This window comes from Stegastes partitus, unplaced genomic scaffold, assembly GCF_000690725.1.
Source record: "Stegastes partitus isolate 25-593 unplaced genomic scaffold, Stegastes_partitus-1.0.2 Scaffold620, whole genome shotgun sequence".
NCBI classification, from domain to species: domain Eukaryota; kingdom Metazoa; phylum Chordata; class Actinopteri; family Pomacentridae; genus Stegastes; species Stegastes partitus.
This window is the reverse complement of record NW_007578351.1, coordinates 352,078-372,560: the sequence shown is the minus strand read 5'-3', so window position 1 is coordinate 372,560 and position 20,483 is coordinate 352,078. Positions and strand designations below refer to the sequence as shown.

Genomic DNA, 20,483 nt, shown 5'->3' with positions numbered 1-20,483 from the left:
GAAAAACCCACCGAACGAGCAGCAGCAACCTGTTGATAAAACAGCAGACAGCGCTTTTTGCAGTTAAACGGTGGAAATGAGAGCCGTTCTGGTATGGAAAGAAACATTCCGTGAACAATGGTGAGATTCTCAGTGATTACGTCTAAGCCATAGACCTAGGACTGATGCAGGGTTGTAAGGCTAGATGGTTAGCAACGGTGGTTGCTATGTAAACTAGTGTTAGCTAGCCCACTAGCATTAGCACCACAACAATTCAAATATAGTCAGCAATTGAGGGACACATTGAGGACAGTTTACATGTTTTTCATATAAGTTATCATGCTGAATATTCGTTCTAGAAATACTGTAGCGTGTCGGCATTCTTTTGCAACGCGATATAATTTTGGGCCATAGCTAACGTTGATGTTAAGCTAGCTAGCGCTCATTGACGTTGGATGTTATTCGTTCCTGCACAACTACTTGCTGTGAATTATGTTTCTTTTTATAAAGCTACGAAACTAACAGTACCCAAGATAGCAGACCTTTGTTTTATCATTAGTTTATGTTTACATAATAACGACATATTACCATCACCGCAACCGACGAGTCATGTCATTTTTAGGGTCCGAGGACCCCTACTTATTAAAAAGCTATTTTATTGGGTTGGGTTTCTGAAGCTGCGACTTTTAACTTTTGCCTTCAGATTTAAAGTGCGAGTTGCTGAAAAACGTGGGAAATTATTTTTATTGTTATTTTCTTAAATCCTAGTGCCTCTTTAAAGGTCGCGAATAAAACTTTAAGCTCACTTTCACGTTTAATTAATCTACCAGTGGTTTTTAGCTTAGTCCTGCAATCTCCCAGTATTGAAAAACGCCCCTCTCTATGTTCCAGATCTCAAATTAAGATACTGTTGCCCTGGAACCTGAATCGTCCAAAAAAATAAAAAAATAAAAAAATCGAAAAATCCAGTTTATAGTGTTAAAAACAGACTGACAGACTTTCCATGACCCATGGAAGCTGCTGGTGGCCACTGTTTTTCTCTTGACTGTTTTCTTAGAGAGGCTGTCTCTTTTTTTTTCTGTGTATTTTCTTGAGACCTAGCAAAGGTGTTGAATGTTTGTTAAATGTGGACTCATAGAAATCAGATTTTTAACATGTTTAATTTTTGTTTGTTCACAAACATGTCTGATTTTTATTTTTATTTTTTGCAATCCTTTGTGCTATATCTTGGCATATGTACCTCCAATTGTAGGCTAGTGGAGCAGCGTGAAACTATTTGCAGGACTGTGTATTGCATCACCTCTGCGCACGTGTGTGTATGCATTTCTGTGCGAAGACACATGATTACAAAATGAGTAACACTTGGAACAAAACTCCTACATAGCACCACTAGAGGTCAAAAGCTCCCCTGGGAACAATTAATGTATGATTTCAGTGATGCATGGATCCCTAAAATTGTTGCTGATGGACTAATCAATTTCCTGAAATCCCATTTTAACACAAATCTGTTATTCTTTGTTGCAGTGTTTATGACCTTGCCTTCAAGCCAGATGGAAGCCAGCTCATAATTGCTGCAGGGCTTCGTGTCCTGGTAAGGCTTTCCTGTTTTCTTTGGCCTGGGAAGGCACATATCCAAAGAATATACACGTTGTTATTACAGATGATGTATTTTTGTTGCAGGTTTATGATGCATCAGATGGAGCTCTTATCCAGCCTTTAAAAGGACACAAAGATATAGTATACTGTGTGGCCTATGCCAAAGATGGTACTTGACTAGTTTTACATTTGTGTGCAACATTTTCTTGTATCAAATTGTCATCTTTTTTTTAAATTTTCTTGCCTTTTGCTTTTTTTTTCCAGGCAAAAGGTTTGCCTCTGGGTCAGCAGACAAAAGCATCATCATCTGGACTTCTAAATTAGAGGGTATTTTAAAATATACGTAAGTGTCTTTTACTTGTCACTTTTGTATTACATTGTATTACTACAGAATAATGTACAAGTCTATTTTTTTTTTAAAGCTTGTCCTCTTAGGTCACCTCTTTTTTATTCATACAGTCACAATGACTCTATCCAGTGTGTTGCCTACAACCCTGTCACTCACCAACTTGCCTCGTGCTCTTCTGGTGACTTTGGTGAGTGCACCATGAGTTTATGTCAATACTGTATTTTGTAATCTTCACAGCATACTGTAAACCTATAAATATATTAAGTAGAGTAAATGCCCACTGGGATCACTGAACATTTTTGAACTTTTTACATTTTTAGGGCTGTGGTCTCCAGAGCAAAAATCTGTGAACAAGCACAAAGTGAGCAGCAAAATAACATGTTGCGGGTAAGTGAAGTCCATAGCTGGAACCTTCTGCAACAGTAGTACATTTTCATGTGATGCATTCATGTTACAGTGAGTCATTCAATTGCAGGTGGACAAATGATGGGCAGTACCTTGCCCTCGGCATGATGAACGGCGTGGTGAGCATACGGAACAAGAATGGAGAGGAGAAAGTCAAAATAGAGCGCCCAGGAGGCTCCTCCTCTCCTATCTGGTCTATAGCCTGGAATCCCTCTAAGTTAGTCCTTCTTAATTATCGTACATTAATATCTTAAAAATGGACTGATGTCTTATCCTAACCAATTTATTACATCTATTGCCTCATACTGCCACATACACTTTTGAACTGTCCATCAATGTTGCCAAGATTTCAAGGAATGATGTACAAATGGGAGTTTATTGCAGTTTAGGTGAATAATTTGTGTGACGCCAGCAGGTGGCACTGGTCAGCCAGAGAGGAGGGAACTGCCTCCTCTGTGAGGGAGAGGATTATGATGCCCTGGGCAGCCAAAACCAGGAGTACACCAATAGCCACTATGGAGGTCCACTGAACAGGTTATTTAAGGGAAATAAAAAGACAACAGATAGATGTAAAAAAAAATAAAAATAAAATAAAAAAAACATGCAGGAGGTTGTTAAAGATGGAAGGCACAAAAGGGATATCATTATTGGATTGCTTCATATAGTATGACTGGTCATCACACAGCGGTCCAAGCATGTGCTAAGCAAGGAACCGTGTCTATTAAGTTCTAGGGATTTAGTGTCTTGGGAATTAAAAAATACTACGGCAGTTTTGAAAGTACGAATTTCTCTCATCACAAGAGCTAAGATGTAGAGGTGCACAGGCTTCCAAATAACACAATATTCCGTCCTTCTGACATGCAGTTAACACTGTTCAGGATAAAAACATAGCAAAGCTTTCCATTGCTTTCCATCGCAAGAAGTCAGAAAGGGCTTGACCGTATGTCCCATAGCTGAAGGTTAACTTCTCTGCCTTTTTCTGTCCTCATTACTTAAACAACCAATGCCCCCATTAGTACAGAATGATGTCATGACTACCTTTGCCTAAAGTCTTTTTGTTGTATTTTCACAGGGATGAGCACAATGACATTCTGGCTGTGGCAGACTGGGGTCAGAAACTCTCCTTCTATCAGCTCAGTGGAAAGCAGGTCCATATCAAAAGTCTATGTGATACATTTGAAAATACTGAACCTGAAATGATTGTATTCTATGTTTAAGTACAGACAACACAATGACTTGGCAATATACAAATACACTGAGTCTTGTTATTGCAGTATGTTCTGTCAAATATTTCTCTTTGGTTACTTCAAGCTGTTTAACCAAACCTTCATTAGACTGAATGCAGGCAGTTCCGTTGCATTTTGTGCAAAATACCAGAAGACTTTTAGTATTTTTGAAACACTGCCACCACACTGTATGTGCTATAATTTGTTGTAGCAGTAAGAAACACGTATACTTGAGACTGTTTGTCCAAAATATGTATTGTATGTATATGTAGTGGAAACACTTTACTGAGTTTAGGATCTGTGTTTCCTGTTGTAATCAGACTGTCAGGGTCTATTGAAACCATAACAGTACATTGGAAGTGATCCTGCTATGCTTTAATGGCCCCCTCAGTATCCCTCCTTCCTCCTAAATTCCCTGTGGGCAATATCATAATTATAGACAAATATGCGCTGTTCATTACCCTGCCGTTATGCCTTAGGCTCATATATTGTCATCGGCCTATTTATCTATTTAAATGAACATTCTGTTTTGATTACAACACCAGGAATTGTTCATAGTAAAGGAAAATAACCATGGACTGTCAGGGAGGCTTTTTTTCTAAAGTGAGGAGAAACAGATGTGCAGAATCGGGTGACCTGATATGATGCCGTGCAAATGGACTTTGAACACTAATACAATAGAGGCAATTTAAAGCAGACAAACACTTTTTTGTCTGTCTTTTTATCAAATACTCAAAGGGATGGTTGAATATACTGAAGACTTTGAAGTATGTCAGCCCAGACAGGGGGAAGTGTTGGCCCAAGCCTCTGGGCAATAAATACAAGAAATGCTTGTTTTATTCTTATTTTGACATCCTCTTCACTCTTTGTCTCTCTCAGATTGGAAAAGACAGGACTCTCACCTATGACCCGTGTTGCGTCAGCTACTTCTCCAAGGGCGAATATATAGTCATGGGCGGCTCTGATAAACAGGCGTCCCTCTACACTAAAGACGGTGTGCGGTTAGGAACCATTGGAGAGCAGAATGCCTGGGTGTGGACATGCCGGGTTAAGCCTGACTCCAACTTTGTGGTGGGTCCATAGCTTGTGAAGCCATATACCTTGAAAAGTTAGCCCTGCTTTGAAATACCAGTGCATGTCACAGTGAGAGAAGAGGTATGAGAATGTACTGTAGAACACAGAGCTCCTGCCTGTCTCATTTGATAAACTTTTTTTTCTTCTGATAACACATTCCCTCCTCACAGATGCACAAGTCATTTTATTTTACAGTTCCACTTTTACAGTTTTTCTTTAGACTATATTTAACTGAAAGTGATGATACATGCAAGAGAGAATTAGGTGCTGGCTGATTCTCTCAGTTCGACGGTGAAGATGCTTTAACAACAGGAACACTTTCCCACTCTCAGTCTTTTCTTAGAGGTGTTAATAGGATGTACTGCTTCATTGTTGTCTCTCGTCTAGGTGTTGGGCTGCCAGGATGGGACCGTCGCCTGCTACCAACTTATTTTCAGTATGGTTCATGGCCTCTACAAGGATCGCTATGCTTATAGAGACAGCATGACCGATGTCATTGTCCAGCACCTCATCACTGAACAAAAAGGTACACTCGTGCTTGAGCAGCAGGCTATTGAGTTCATGATGAAAGACCTATCCAAAAAAATAGGTTGTATGTCTTGTAGTGTCACGCTACCATGATAAATGATATATTTGCAGGAAGCATTCTGTAAAGGAAAACTTGAAAAATATCTTAAATATGGATTCATTGTCAATTTGTCATATTAGTCATATCAGCAATCAACGTTGATCTTGTTGTAGGGGCAGTCTGTTGTTTTACAAAGGATGGATACGTAATTTCTGAGGGAAAGTCTTCATATAATAAGATTTCTTTTGTATTAACAAGACGTGAGAGTATTTATTGCTATATCATAAACACAAAAGACAATCTGGAAAGTTTGCAGAAAAAAATGGAACAGCAGACTTATTTAATAGATGCACTGGGTACAATAATGGAACCTTCCTTACTGTGCATATCTCCTCACTCATTCCCCTATTTCTCCTAGTGAGGATCAAGTGTCGTGAGCTGGTGAAGAAGATCGCCATCTACAGAAACCGTCTTGCCATTCAGCTACCGGAGAAGATCCTCATCTATGAGCTCTTCTCAGACGACTCCTCAGACATGAAATACCACATCAAGGAGAAAATTTGCAGAAAATTTGAATGCAACTTGCTGGTGGTCTGCTCCCAGCATATCATTCTGTGTCAGGTCAGAAGAGATAGAATTCCAAACTTGTTAACTTGCTTGCTGCTACTAGAGCCTGTTTGTGTTTTGCTTCTTTCATCATGAAACAGTTTTTCTTCTGTTATACTTTCCAAACTAAATTCTTCTGACCTCCACTGACATTGTTGTCCTTTGTAAATTTAACAAAAGCACACTTTATTGTGCCAGAGGCTGCAGAGACATTTGAGCACTATTAATATAATGAAAGCAGGGAATCAATGTTTAGCTATTTACTAGCAGCCCAAACAGCCCAGAAATGAAATTGCTGGTTCTCCAGATGTTTTTGCCTTGCTCGCAAAAGGCTCCAGCTGTGCATGTGCTCTGTATGCTCTCTCCCTCCTTCCTTTTCAACCCTCTTCAAACTGGATAAAGTAAGACAGTTGAATAAGGGGAAGGACCATAGTCTGTTGAACCAGTGGGTGTCTCTTGGGGTTCCTCTCTGCATCTTGTCTCTGTGTGTTTGACAGAGGCTGGTAGGGAGGAGGAGCAGCAATAACACAGAGGTTATTTCCTTTTAAAGCTGTCTGTGTGTGTGACATAGATACTTCAGATCTCTCTATCTTTCATACTCGTGTTTCATGGCTGCGACAACTTTCAGACCTTATGAATGGACTGTGTTCATATGGTCTGTGTATGTCTCTGTCAAATCAAATCATTGTTTATCTTTATGGCATCGCTTCCTGACATTGAACCACACTTTGCAGCCTTTAAACGAGCAATGTACTAAGATTTGCTAGACATTTACGAGTGTGTTTAAATAACATAAAGGGTTAGATACATAGACTGTGAAATTATAGAAAGAGAATAAATTGACCATACTGAGACAGTCACGGTTTCATTCGTTATATATAATTGTGGTATTACCTTTCCCACTCTCTTCTTGTGCAGGAGAAGAGGCTCCAGTGCTTGTCCTTCACCAGTGTCAGGGAAAAGGAATGGATGATGGAATCTCTAATTCGCTACATCAAAGTGATTGGTGGTCCACCAGGCAGAGAGGGCCTTCTTGTAGGGTTAAAGAATGGAGCTGTGAGTATTTCAAGAAAATGCATTCCCACAGTAAGTTACCCTAGAAATAGCAGTCATGCTCAAATGACAGTGGTCTAGGAATTTGAACATAAAAGAAACTGCTGTCTCCATGAAGAAAGCAAGACTTATTTATAACAGGATGGGAGTGCAAGTCACAGTATATATTCCTAAATTTAAATAGAATTCGTGCTGTTTTAATTTTGCTCTGCTGGTCATTGTTTTTGTGTTGTAGATCCTGAAGATATTTGTTGACAACCCTTTTCCCATTACGCTGCTGAAGCTGTCAACATCAGTGCGATGCCTGGACATGAGCGCTTCCCGCAATAAACTGGCTGTGGTGGATGAGCATAACACTCTCCTGGTCTATGACATCAACAGTAAAGAACTACTTTTTCAGGTCAGCAGGCAATGGAAAGGGGACGGTAGAGGAACCCAATTTGGCAGATTTTGAAATGTGTTTCAGAGATGCTGTGGAATGGAATAAAATAGAAACATACATGTGTGTTTCATTATTTGCATTACGTACAGGAACACATTTACTTATGTACACCTGGGTAGTCTGTGTTTCACAATCACCTCTAGACCTTATTTTTCCTTTACCCTTTTTTGCTTTTCCTGTAGGAGCCTAATGCTAACAGCGTGGCCTGGAACACCCAGTGTGAGGACATGCTGTGCTTCTCAGGGAACGGCTACCTTAACATCAAGGCTAGCAACTTCCCTGTACACCAGCAAAAGATGCAAGGCTTTATGGTCGGCTACAATGGCTCTAAGATATTCTGTCTCCACGTCTATTCCATGTCTGCGGTAGAAGTGCCTCAGGTAGGTAATATGTGGTCAGCCTGCAAATATGTTCCATGCCGTCATAATGTAAAAATGGGAGCACACCGTTGTCAGTCTTAAATATTGTGGCATTCATTTTTTACCACAAAGACATTATTCACATATATGGACAGCTTTTTAATCAGCTTTTTTCAGTTTTTAATCACATTTTTTGAGACAAGTATTTGGTGAAGACGTGTTTCTCTGTTGTTATCTTTCTATTTTTGTTTGTTTGTTTGTTTGTTTTATTAGTTTGCTAACGTTTGCACAGTGCGAAATTTGAATGTTTTTTTCACTGTGTTGTCTCACTACCCAGTCAGCAATGCAAAATTTGAATGTTTTTTTTCACTGTGTTGTCTCACTACCCAGTCAGCACCAATGTACCAGTACCTGGAGAGGAAGATGTTTAAGGAGGCCTACCAGATTGCCTGTCTAGGTGTGACAGACAGTGACTGGAGGGATTTAGCCACTGAAGCCCTGGAGGGACTTGACTTTGACACCGCCAAGAAGGCCAGTTGGGCACACACAAATTGTTCTGATTAAAATCAGTGTTGTCCTTCTACACAATTTACTTCTTTTAGTAAAATAAACCATATAAAAATACAAACTCAAAGACTTTGTTTTAATCTTTGGCATCATGTAATCTGCAAACCACTGTCAACCAATCTGTAGACATTACATAAAGAGCCTGTAAGTAACTCCAGTGTTGCTTATTCAGTAGTTATTGAATGTTGTTATCATTATTCTAATTCATTAGTTAATGTGTTAACTTGAATCTGTCATGTGTTAATGTTTTATGTTTTAATTTAGTTATTTAACGTAAAATGGAAGTGCTTTTATTTTGAAGGGACATCAGACGGCAAATACAGAAACTGAAAAAATTTTACGGTTGGCGGCCACGGTTAAGTTACGGGCAAGTTTAGGGGCCAAACTTTGGGGCCGTTGGAAGGGGCGCCAGGTTGGACTTTTACTTTTTTTTTTTTTTCATTTTTTTTTAGTTTTGTTTTTGGTTTTTTTTGGCATTTTGGTTGTTTAATTTTATTTTTTTGCTTTTTTTTTTTTTTTTTGTCTCTCTTTTATTTTTGTTATGGGAGAGGGGGGGGAGAATATAAAGTGTTTTAGCCTCTGTGTCGGGTTTTCTTCTTTTTTGTTGTGCGGCTCTAGAGCCAAATAAACAATGTAACAATGTTCCTAATGAATCTCTGAGGCAGGATTTTTAAGAAGCTTGTAATGCATATTACCATATAAAACTAGCATCTAAATCATATCTCACCCCTCCATTTTCAGGCCTTCATTAGAATCCGAGACCTTCGCTACCTGGAGCTCATCAATAGCATTGAGGTAATACCTACTCACCAGAAAAACAAGAAAAAAAACAACTTTGAGATTTTGCAAAGCCACGTTTTGTTGATTTGTTCTGGCCAGGGCATGCACTGACATGATCAAAACGCCAAGCGCAATTCTTAATTTTATTATACACTTAATTGCTAGGCTTTTACTAGGATACATTTTAAATCTTCAAACAAAGGAGTAGCCTGTATCCAGTTCACACACACATGCAAGACAACATTTACACACAGCTAAGCACATGCACAGTTCTTTACACTATGCACGCTGAGCAAAGGAAAGGCTGTTTGTGCCCTGTTCCTCTTTGAAAAGTACATTTTTGAAAGTCTGCTTTTTTTTTTTTAGTAAAATGGGCAGACATGGAAATAAATGTTCATTGCGTTCATTAAAAATATTTTTTTCTCTAACATCATTGTGATTGATGGGAAAACAATTTAGTGGTAGTTCAACAGTTATGTTCGTTGCATCGAGCAGTTGAATAGGTTTTTGGAAACCCCTGTGTTATTTGATTCAATGTGTGTGTGTGTGTGTGCGAATGCGCAGGGTTAACTGCTATGGGCAAGGGTGTGTGTATGTACATGTATGTGACTGTTTATCTCAGAACACATGCCAGTGTTTGTGTTGACTGATTTGCAGGAGAGGAAGAAGCGGGGTGAGAACGACAATGAGCTGTTCCTGGCAGACGTCTATGCCTACCAGGGGAAATTCCATGAGGCAGCCAAGCTCTACAAGCGAACTGGCCACGAATCCAGAGCCTTGAGCATGTACACTGACCTGCGCATGTTTGAGTACGCTAAGGTGATTAAACCATTGATAGAGAAAAACACAGGCACGCACATACAACATGCCTTTTTATCAATACAGACAGAAAGACCTGCGAAGTATTGCATGTTTTAGGGCTTTAGAACATGTGTTTTTCTTCATCATGTGCACTTATGCCAAGTTGGGGCCCTGCACTGTGTTCAGACAGCCCCCCTTTACCGTCTGTCTTTCATCTCCTCGTATATCACTGGAATCTCCACATATATCATATGATCGGTACACACATGGCGTACTTTTACACACATATCCATGTACAACAAAAGGGCAACCTACACACGTAGTTATAGTTTGAAATGGAAGACAAAAGGAGAGAAATACAGCAAACGTCTGCTCTTACAGGAGAACTTTGACGATGGGGTCAGTTGGACTCGAGGCAAATTCATCCTTTATTATGTTTATATGTGGGAGAACACTTTTGATCATCAGCATTACATTTACTTTGTTGGAGCAGATGACACAGCCATGACTTGTTCATGTATATTTGTGCATGTGTGTGTATCTGATTGTATGTGTGTTTGATGTGGCTGCTGTATATTTATGTGGCTGTGTGGCCATCTGCTCCCACAGGCTGTTTGTTTTAGGTAGGACGGACACCGGAGGGAAAGGCCTTCTCGCTGCCTGCTGTTTGTGTGACTCTCTTCCTCCTGTCTCAGACTTGACCCACATGGCTCTGTCTGTCTGAACTGGACTTCCCTTGTTCACTTCAGATTATTATTAGGATTCTTCCTATGACATTAACTGTGTTTTATGTTGCATTACATTACATTTGTCGCATGTCATCGGCCCTAATGGGGATTTCTTAGTTACCAAATAATATGCTAATAACTTCTCAATCTTTGATTTTCTTTTTTCAGGAGTTTGTTGGGGCAACAGATCCTAAGAGCTCTCGGATTTTGATGACCAAACAGGCAGACTGGGCTAAAAGCAGCAAGGAGCCACGGGCAGCAGCGGAGATGTACCTGTCAGCAGGAGAACATCTAAAAGCTATAGACATTATAGGCGAGCATGGCTGGGCAGACATGTAGGTGTCAGTCGCTGTATTAAACATTTCAAATCAGTCTTTCACCCTTAGATATACTGTTACTCTTGTGTAACTTTCTCTAAGCCACCTTTTGAGATGTGTATGATTTTTAAATGCCATCTAAACTTCTGGTTCTTGTAATTCATTGCTGATGCAAAGGAAGTAATATCAAGTTAAAATTGTAAACACTCAGATTAAAATGTATTAATTTTATTGTCAGAGATAGAACTGTCAGCCCCCATGGCTCTCTAGGTTTAACAGATTTTTATTAATTTAGGTTTCAGAGACTGACTAAATACAACAATAGACCATAATTATCCTTGAAGATCCTCATCTTCATGACTAATTCCAAATTTGATGTGTTGAAGTTTAAACTGCAATTTGTGTTGCATACTTTATAGCACAAGGCAGCAATAGATAAAATATCCAGATCTTGTGTTCCACACACAGACCATTAGACGTATCTGAGATGCTGAAGGAAAGCTATGGCAGCTAAGAGAGTAACCAGGAACAATTACCTGTCTATTAGGTTTCACTCATACATGAGTTGTGGGAATTCAGGGTGTGCATCTGTGTTGTTGAAAACTGGATAAATTGATGTCTGGTGGTCATGTCAGAGCTCCCTGCTGACTCCATCTGACCCACTGTCTGCATACTGCAGGCCTCCCATGGTGCTACCTGTGGGTCAGTGCAACTAACACTACAGTTGAACGCAGTCAGAGCTCTTTAACCTGAAACAGATTCAACTTGTGACCCTGACTGATTCACATTCTTTCTGCGGTCATGAGCATAGTTTGATACAGTAGATTTGAGGGTTTATCTTCCTTCGTCCTCTCTGTGTGTGCTCATCCCTCTCTTCTCTCACTCAGGCTGATCGACATCGCCCGTAAGTTAGACAAGGCTGAGCGCGAACCGCTGGCAAAATGTGCGCTCCACTTCAAGAGGCTGAAGCACCATGGCTATGCCTCAGAGACTTATTCCAAGATGGGTGACTTGAAGGCTCTGGTGCACCTGCATGTAGAAACGCGACACTGGGAAGAGGTTTGACACACTTACGCACACCTGCTCCGCTCATTATGCCTTATGCTGTATATAGAGAGTCCTGAGACATCACATTAATATAATGTAAACCACATGGGACTGTGCTTAAAAATAGTCATTTCATTTGAACAGCATTTTTCAAGAATACAAAGTGTTTTCACAAAGTGCGATCACAAATATGTGAAGAAAAACACAAGAACAACAAAATATAAGCACACTATTAAAAGACCATACGTAAGTAATTTACAAATATATCATCCAGTAGGTAGAACAAGTGAAACAATTACAGTAGATCTAAAATAAAGTGGTTGCACAACAGAGTTGTATTATCTAAATAAATACCGCTAGAAAGGAAGTCTGTAAAAATGTGTCTTAAGACAGGATTTAAAAGTAGAAACAGTGTCAGTAGATCAAATTCTAACTGGATGAGTGTTTCAGAGCTGAGGTGTCTGTACAGCAAACACTCGATTACCCTTCAACCTTAACCTTGACTTGGAAACAGCTAGCAGGCCTAAACGATCTACGAGGCCGTTTTTAAGGAATTACGAGGCCACTGATATACTCTGGCACCTGGGCATGTGAGGTAGAAACTGGCACTCAAAGGCCATGTCATAAAATAAACTACGCTACGTCAATGTCTTGAACAATTTTGGATGTATCTCAAAAAAGTATACTGTATCAGTTAGAGTAACCACAGCTGAATGTAAACAAGAACAGAATATGTCTGCCTAATTTCTTCATACACTGACAAAGTGAAACCACACACACTCCAAAACTAATCATCCAGCTTTGGATTTCTCTGAATCCATGCCTACACAATGATTAGGGAGTGAGAAGCTCAAAACACTCTATTGCACTGAAAGAGTATCAGCTTAAAGCTCTGTTCTGCTTCCAATGAAATTCCTCCATCAGGGTGGATCATGCCGCTCAGACAAGAAGAAAATATTTCATTTCTTTAATCCATCTGCAGTCTATAATCGAGTTAAAGGCGTTACACAGATGCACATTGGCGATTTGCATGCTGAAACAGTAGATCCAAAAACAGAACATCAAATCATGATCACATGGTTCTGCTCTAGTGTCTGAGGAAGTCTTCTGGAATATTTATTTAATCCTTGGAGAGACAGAAGAAAGAGCAGGGGAGGGAAGCAGAGGTTGAGAGAACTGGCTTTATGTGCTTCTCTGGGGGAGGTGGACACCAAAAAGGACCAAACTACAGCACAGACAGAGTTACAGCATTAGCCATATGGAGGCTATTCACTGCTCCCACTCTTCTCTAAAACAAAGTATTTCTTTAAATGACTTTGGACCCACAAGCCTGGAACACACACACACACACACTCTCACACTTTTTTCTTTCTCTCACTGTATGGTATGACTGGTGTGTGTTTCTTGGCTCAGAATTCGCCACAGGGCATTTAGCTTAATTAGTCACCATGACAGGCAAATATGTGTCCACAGGGCGCTACAACAGCTCAAACTGCACAAGAGCTGCAGTTTTAGTTTTAATTGACTGTGAAATCAACTTAGCTCATATACTTTGCTTTGTCCTCAACTAATTAATAATGTCATAGAAATATTTTGACTTCAGGTAACGTGTGTTTCTTCTCTGAAAAGTGTGTTTTAGCTTGTATCTATTTAATTGACTGCAGATGAACCATAATTACCCAAGGCAGTACACCACTGTTCTGTATATATTACAATCTGTTGGACTAAATTCATAAAGTCAACTGGTCACATATACTGTACTACATCTCTCCTGTCATTCTACCTGTCAAATTTCTCAGGCCTTCTCACTGGTGGAGAAGCACCCCCACTTCAAATATGATGTCTTTGTGCCTTATGCCCAATGGTTGGCTGAGAATGACCGCTTTGAGGAGGCGCAAAAAGGTCAGTTTGCCACCAACATGGCTGCACCTTCACTTTTACTAACCTTATATGGGATACGCCAATGTACACATTCTCTTTTAAAAGGTGTGTTTCCAGGAATATTTTTGGTGAACATTAAAGTCTACTTTAGCAGCAACCGATTACATATGGAAGTGATAAAAACCCGCCCAACTCTGGACACCGATATTTTTCACTACTTCCTTAAGATCCTCTGTATCCACTGTAAAACATGATCCTCTTTGCTGAAGCAGAGCAGGACAGAGCTAGGCTGCCTGTTAACTGAATGACATGCATGCATGCCTCTAATCACCACTACTACAAGCGGCTCTGATGATGATTACCAACTGTATCCATAGTTATAATCAGCTCATAGATTTATAATTATGATCTCAGCAGGCATATTTCCTCTTCTACATAATCTTCCTCTGCCTGTCTCGACATGGAGTAACATGACCGAACAGGCCTGATTGTATTGGAGTTTTCTTATGGCCATGCATTTTGCCCATTGTGTGTATTTTAGTCAGGCGGGGATGCAGGGTTGTGTTACTTAGTGAATGTTATGTCTCAGATTCTGGCCCGTCCCCTGTCCACTGCACTGGTACTTCTCAATAATTTTAGAAGTAGTTAGCAGTGCTGAACTCAGCTGAAGAGGGTTGATACATTATTGTTGGGGGCTTAAGTTGGAGCTCAGTTGTTCTCAAAATGGGGTTCTGGACTGTCAGGGGTCCTATAAGAGTTTCTGTTGTATCTCACCTAAGGGCAGTTTGGCTGTGCTCTTCTTTTCCAGATTTCCCATTTCTTTAATTTGAAGATGTCTTTAATTAACATCTGTGCTGAGATTACAGTTGTCTCTGAAGATGGCCTTTGTTGTCTTTATTTTTCATGAGAGCACGAAATTAGGTGGATGTGTTTGCATAGGAGCTTTGACTAGAAAATGTTGAAACCCTCTGCTGTGCTCTACATCCGTGTCAGCTTGTGTTTCTGTAAGGGGAAAGGGGTTCCCATTACTAGCAGCAACCACCAGCAGCTGAATGTGGTTTGTATCCTGTTAGGTAGACTGATAAATGTTTTCCACTAATATGTCCTGACCTCCGCTGTGGTTGCCGGGGCAGGGTCACTGCTGGGGTCAACTCCCTAATGCTGCTTCTAATTACCCTCTGATATGAACATAAAGAATGGTGGTTATATTTATTACAGCTCTTAAGTCAAAGTGCTTTGGTGGTTGATATTCAGAAGCAGCCTTCCTGTTTGGAAATAACATGCTGGTTGTTACATGTAAAATATTAGGATAGCATTAGGATATCTTTGTCTTGTACAAAATACTAATTACTTCTGGCATTTAGTTAGCTTGCATCTCTTTAGATGTTTTTAGGTACAGTAAAATTCTATGTATGTGATGGTTAGTATTACATACATTTTCATAAAAACAAATGCTTACTTTTACAGTCTTCCTTAGTGATATGATAGCACAATAAAGCTTAATAAAGCAAGACTAAAAAAATCTACATAATGTTTGCTTAGTGTTTAAGAAATAATTAGTAGCCAATACAGTTAAAAACACCAAATATGTCACCCATAAATACATAAACAAGTATGCCTTGAAATACCACTGTAGATCCTGAATTTCATCAAGACTAGACGGTTTCTCAAGGACAATCCATCGATCAACACTTTTGTTCTTTAACTCTTTAGCATTTCACAAGGCTGGGCGTCAGAATGAAGCTGTAAAGGTCTTGGAGCAGCTTACCCACAATGCAGTGGTGGAGAACAGGTTCAATGATGCAGGGTACTATTACTGGATGCTGTCTATGCAGTGTCTGGACATCGCTAGAGGTGAGATGTACCCTCAGTGTGAGCAACAACAATTTGTTTTTTACTGTAAAGCTTGTTGCAATTTCCTTCTAATGTTTCATGTATGTCTGTGTTTGTCTGAACCAGAAAGTGAAGAACAGAGGGACGAAATGCTGAAGAAGTTTGAGCGTTTTCAGCATCTTGCTGAGCTCTACCATGTTTACCGCTCCATTCAGCGTTACACGGTGAGAATGTGATACCTACTGGCCATAAATACACATAGCCAGAGCAGACAAAATGAGGAGGAGGCATTGAAATCACAAGGTGTCCATTTGATTGACTGTCAGATCAATTTCTTAGCCCTGGAAACAGTACCTACTACGTGTTTAGATTTGTGTATGGGTACAAACATACTAATGTGCCTCCTGTAGTTTTATTTTATTTTACTGGCAGTCCAGTGTGTTTCTGCCGACTTTCACAATTTTTTCCAGAGTGTTGTGAGTTTACAGGAATGAGGTCTTGCTCTTCGGTATTATGTCAATCCAAAAAATAAAAATAAAACAGATTAGGGGATTAAAGGAAGAATTAAGATATGCACAGAGGGCGTTAGGTAAAGTGAACAAAAGAAAAAAATTGAGGCCATTAAGTTCAGGTTGCAATTCAATGAAGGGAAATATCAGCTTGAACGAGCCACCATTATTAGACTCCTGAAACCTCTGTGACCCCTATCACCATGGTAACCAGCTGCCTGATAGAACAAGATGACAACCTCATCAGTGGTCCTCTCCAAGCCCCCAGCCCTAACCTACTTACAAACAAGCAATTCCTGCTCATGAGCATATATGAGTGACCTGGCCTGTATCACTGTTCTGACTTTGTTGTTACAGCTTTTTGCTCTGCTATGGTCACACCCCTGCAACAGAGAGACATTGCTGTGATCCAGACCAGAGCAGGAAACCTCTATATCTCAATTTAACTCTCCCAGACAGGCACTATAGATTTGAACTATCAACTTTTAGGGCTAAAGTGGTGGTAGTGATTGCTTTAGAAATTGTATCTTTCCCCTTCAGGACTCTGTGAGTAGGGATGAGGCACTAAAAAGGGTTAGGCTGCTTTTAGACCAGGGTTAAAAGGTGGAATAATTAAGTGAGATAAATGGAGCGTTTTTCTTTTTCTATTTGTTATTAGTGATTTGTATTATTCATCCCTTAAAATTTCACCCTTCATTGTTTTTATCTTCAGGATGAGCCCTTCAGCTCCCACATGCCAGAGACACTCTTCAACATCTGCAGATTTCTCCTGAACAACCTCACCAAGAACATACCAGCCGGCATTTCTAAAGTGTATCCTAACATTTGGCAAAGTTTTAGCCTAAGATGTCAAGGAAATCTTTTTTGATATTTAGTATTATGAAGCTCTTTGTCTCTGGAAAGCTCTCAGTGACACATATTCCACTCTGAAATCAAAACTGTTAAAAGCAGTGACGAAAGAGTGGTGGAAAAGAGATAGGAAGAGAGAAGTAGGGGAGAAAATGGAGGAGCTGGCACCACTGTGGAAACCATGCTGCTGCTGAGGGAAAGAAAAGGGGTGATGATGGGGAGGAGGCGATGATGCCGGCAAGAGGTACATTCTGTCTTATCTAAACAAGTGGTTTGATTGCTGAACTCTGTACATACACATACATACATAAACACTGAACAACAAGTTTTAATTTGTACAAATACACACAGTCTCCACACCCACGATCACACAGACAAATCAATGTTGTCTCACACAGTAGAGGCTGGTATGAGGAAGGAAGGCCCAGCCTTTGAGGAGGAAATCAGGCTGAGCAGCTGTGGCCAAATTGAAATGTTCCAAACACTTTGAACTTAGATTTAGATGGACTTAATTTGATTTCAACAGTTAAAGACAATGTCACCAAAACAAAATCGCACTTAACAAGTTGCACAATCGGAGGACATGCATTTATCAAGAGTTCCAGCCATGGAACAGAACATGTTGTGTAGGAGGAGCTGGAGAGTAGCTGAGTGGAGCAGAAAGGAGAGGAACGGTGTTGAGTTTAGGTGATGGAGAAGTGCCAGTGTAGAGCTGCTGCAGCTGCAACTCATTGACCTGTGATTGCCACTCTCAGAGCTGCTCTCCTAACAACCTGTCTCTATATAAATACAAATAAGCAACAATTTCCTCAATTCAGCCCACAAACAAACTAACCAAGGTATTACTTTCAAGGCATTCAGCCAGTGTTGTTGGCTTAGCAATGCTGTTCTGCTCATTAAGAGAAATGAGGCAATATGCTTTACTTATTTATGAATGCACATTCCCATATTATTTTTTAATAAGATAGCTAAAAATCAATATTCCAAAGCCAACTCCTACTCTATCATTAATTTTTCTTAACCTAATTATTAGTAACACTTTGTATGCATTAGCCAAGCAGAGTCAAAAACTAGGTGCGTATAAGCTGGCCAGATATTCCTATGAGAAGCTCCAGGAGCTGCACATTCCCTCACGCTTCCACGAGTCCATAGAGCTGGGCAACCTCGTTATTCGCTCCAAACCCTTCCATGACAGTGAGGTACAGTGTTCAAGGCTTGAATGTACATTTAGCTTGTTGTATTAAAGTAGCTCTTTCTGTCCTGTGTATACATAAAAACTTGATATGTTTCCTGCAGGACCTAATTGAGGGTATGATGTGTTACCGTTGCTCCACTAACAACCCCCTGCTGAACAACCAGGGGAGTGTGTGCATCAACTGCAGACAGCCTTTCATTTACTCAGCCTCATCATATGGTCAGTGACACTGAAACACACTGTGTGCAGTAGCTTCCAGACAGGACTCAATTGGTCTTTTTATTAATGTAGCGTATCTTGCTGTGTACAGAGGTGCTGCCTCTGGTGCAGTTCTACCTGGAGGAGGGCATCAGTGATGAGGAGGCTCTGTCCCTTATTGACCTGGAAGTTCCTCACCTGGATCAGGGGGATGTGCGATGGCAGGATATGGACAATGGTGGTATCCTTTGATCATCTACAGTGTGTAACTGCACACGAACACGATACACACAAAAAGTAACAGATTATTCGCATGATTTGTATGAGTTACTAAGTCCTTAGTCTGCTTGTCCCAAGAGTCTCTATTCCTGCCCTTACATGCTGCATATCTCTTCAAAATGAAACACGTGGCTCTCCTCCACCTTGTGACAGTTCTAAGAAGCTGTTTAGTCTGTGTTGGCCTTGATTCTGTGCTTGTGGGTAAGCTGTCAGGCCTAAGTCATCTTAGCTCTTGAGCTAATAGGGTTAGTGAGGCTCTCCTGTCTCATCTTAATGACACTAACCCTCTGAGAGCCACAGCCACAGCCCTAGTGCAGGGATTAACCTGCATTAGCCAGCAGACACTCAAGGGCACTGAGGTCTGCTCTGTTCTTCCAGAGCCACGATGTGACTGACAGGCACAACTGATTTTCAACATTTTGCCTTTTAGAATAGTCTCGCAGGAATATTTTTTGAAGGGGTTTTCCTCTTTTGCAAATGTCATAACAGTAAATAATGTGCCAAATAGAAAATATGGTGTTGAAATGTGTGAAATATATACATTGCTTTAGTTATTTGTTCTCAATTAACAACACTAAGAGCTGCAGGCTTTGAGGATGGATGATGGTTTGGATGATCCAGAGGAAGACCCATTTACAGCCAAAATGAGCTTTGAGGTAAGAAGAGAAAGGACAAAATAGATGAGGTGATTAATATTCTGCCAACTGGGCAAACCAGCTGGAGAGGGTGAAAGGACAGAGTCTGTAATAGAATGTGGATGTGTTCATCTGTGTGTCCAAACAGCAGGGAGGCTCGAACTTTGTCCCAGTCAAGGTGAATCGTTCGGTGCTGCGCTCCGTGAGCAGGAGGGACGTCCTGATCAAACGCTGGCCCAGGCCTCTCAAATGGGAATACTTCCGCTCCCTGCTGCCTGATGTGAGCATCACCATGTGCCCCACCTGCTTCAAGGTACAGCATTTATGATGCACAGCTTGTATAACCTGGTGTGAACCATATGGTCTTTTCTCTTTACAAAGGCAGTTTTTGCTTCATTTTTCTACGAGCAGTTGCTTGTACTCTGTAAATTACATGTCATTTCAGGTTTCTTTATTCTGGAATGTTTTATTGTTTCCCTCTCTATGTCCTTTCAGATGTTTCACAGTGAGGATTACGAGCTCCTGGTGCTTCAGCACAACTGCTGTCCGTACTGTCGCAGACCAATCGACGAACCAAACTGATCTACTTAAAACTGGATCAGCCATATTAGACATTTCACATTTCACTTTTTGCACCCAGAAAGTAATCTTTTGTCCTCTGGGTTTTTATTCTGCAGTTGATTTTTTTTTTCAATTCTGTAACTGTATTTATGTTTGCATTGTAATATAGCTGTCAGTGTAGTATGCTGTGTGTATATTACAGCGTGAATCTGTTACTCAAGCTCCTTCTCAAGAGCAGCTCTTGGTTATCCAAGGATGAATGGCTGAGGTAATACCTGTAGTGTTTGTGTGTTGGTCATTATAGAGTGTAAGAGAAGTGCACCATCAGCCTGGATTACTAGGATTACCTTGGGCGGTCATTGATCACATCATCACTTTAAAGGCAGCATAGTTGTACAATTTAAAACTATTTTTAAACAACAAACAAACAAAATGCTATTCTGATGTAACAAAAAATTTTATTTTCATGTAGCTAATGTTGTGACTCACAAACACCAGGTAATCTGCCAATATGCATTCCACAGGTTTATATACTGCAGCTGTACTTATGTTTGAACGCAGCACAGGATATGTCACGGCGAGTCAGACGAATGTATTTTTTGTATTGGTAGAAGTCTTTTCAATAAAATATTTTGGTACTTAGTTT

General features: G+C 40.3%; 1 protein-coding gene across 1 annotated transcript; it reads left to right on the top strand.

The window, feature by feature from the left end:
• Positions 1-8: 8 nt before the first annotated feature.
• Positions 9-20,480, top strand: ift122 (intraflagellar transport 122 homolog (Chlamydomonas)). Its single transcript, XM_008289537.1, has 29 exons — positions 9-120; positions 1,504-1,570; positions 1,660-1,744; positions 1,840-1,918; positions 2,035-2,111; positions 2,245-2,311; positions 2,400-2,546; positions 3,402-3,477; positions 4,435-4,626; positions 5,017-5,155; positions 5,616-5,818; positions 6,722-6,859; positions 7,092-7,256; positions 7,481-7,678; positions 8,048-8,188; positions 8,966-9,019; positions 9,662-9,823; positions 10,702-10,868; positions 11,738-11,909; positions 13,697-13,799; positions 15,492-15,632; positions 15,738-15,835; positions 16,833-16,933; positions 18,003-18,168; positions 18,266-18,383; positions 18,475-18,603; positions 19,221-19,297; positions 19,425-19,589; positions 19,772-20,480. The coding sequence occupies exons 1-29, from the start codon at positions 77-79 to the stop codon at positions 19,856-19,858; spliced, it is 3,558 nt and encodes a 1,185-aa protein (XP_008287759.1). The 5' UTR covers positions 9-76; the 3' UTR covers positions 19,859-20,480.
• Positions 20,481-20,483: the final 3 nt, after the last annotated feature.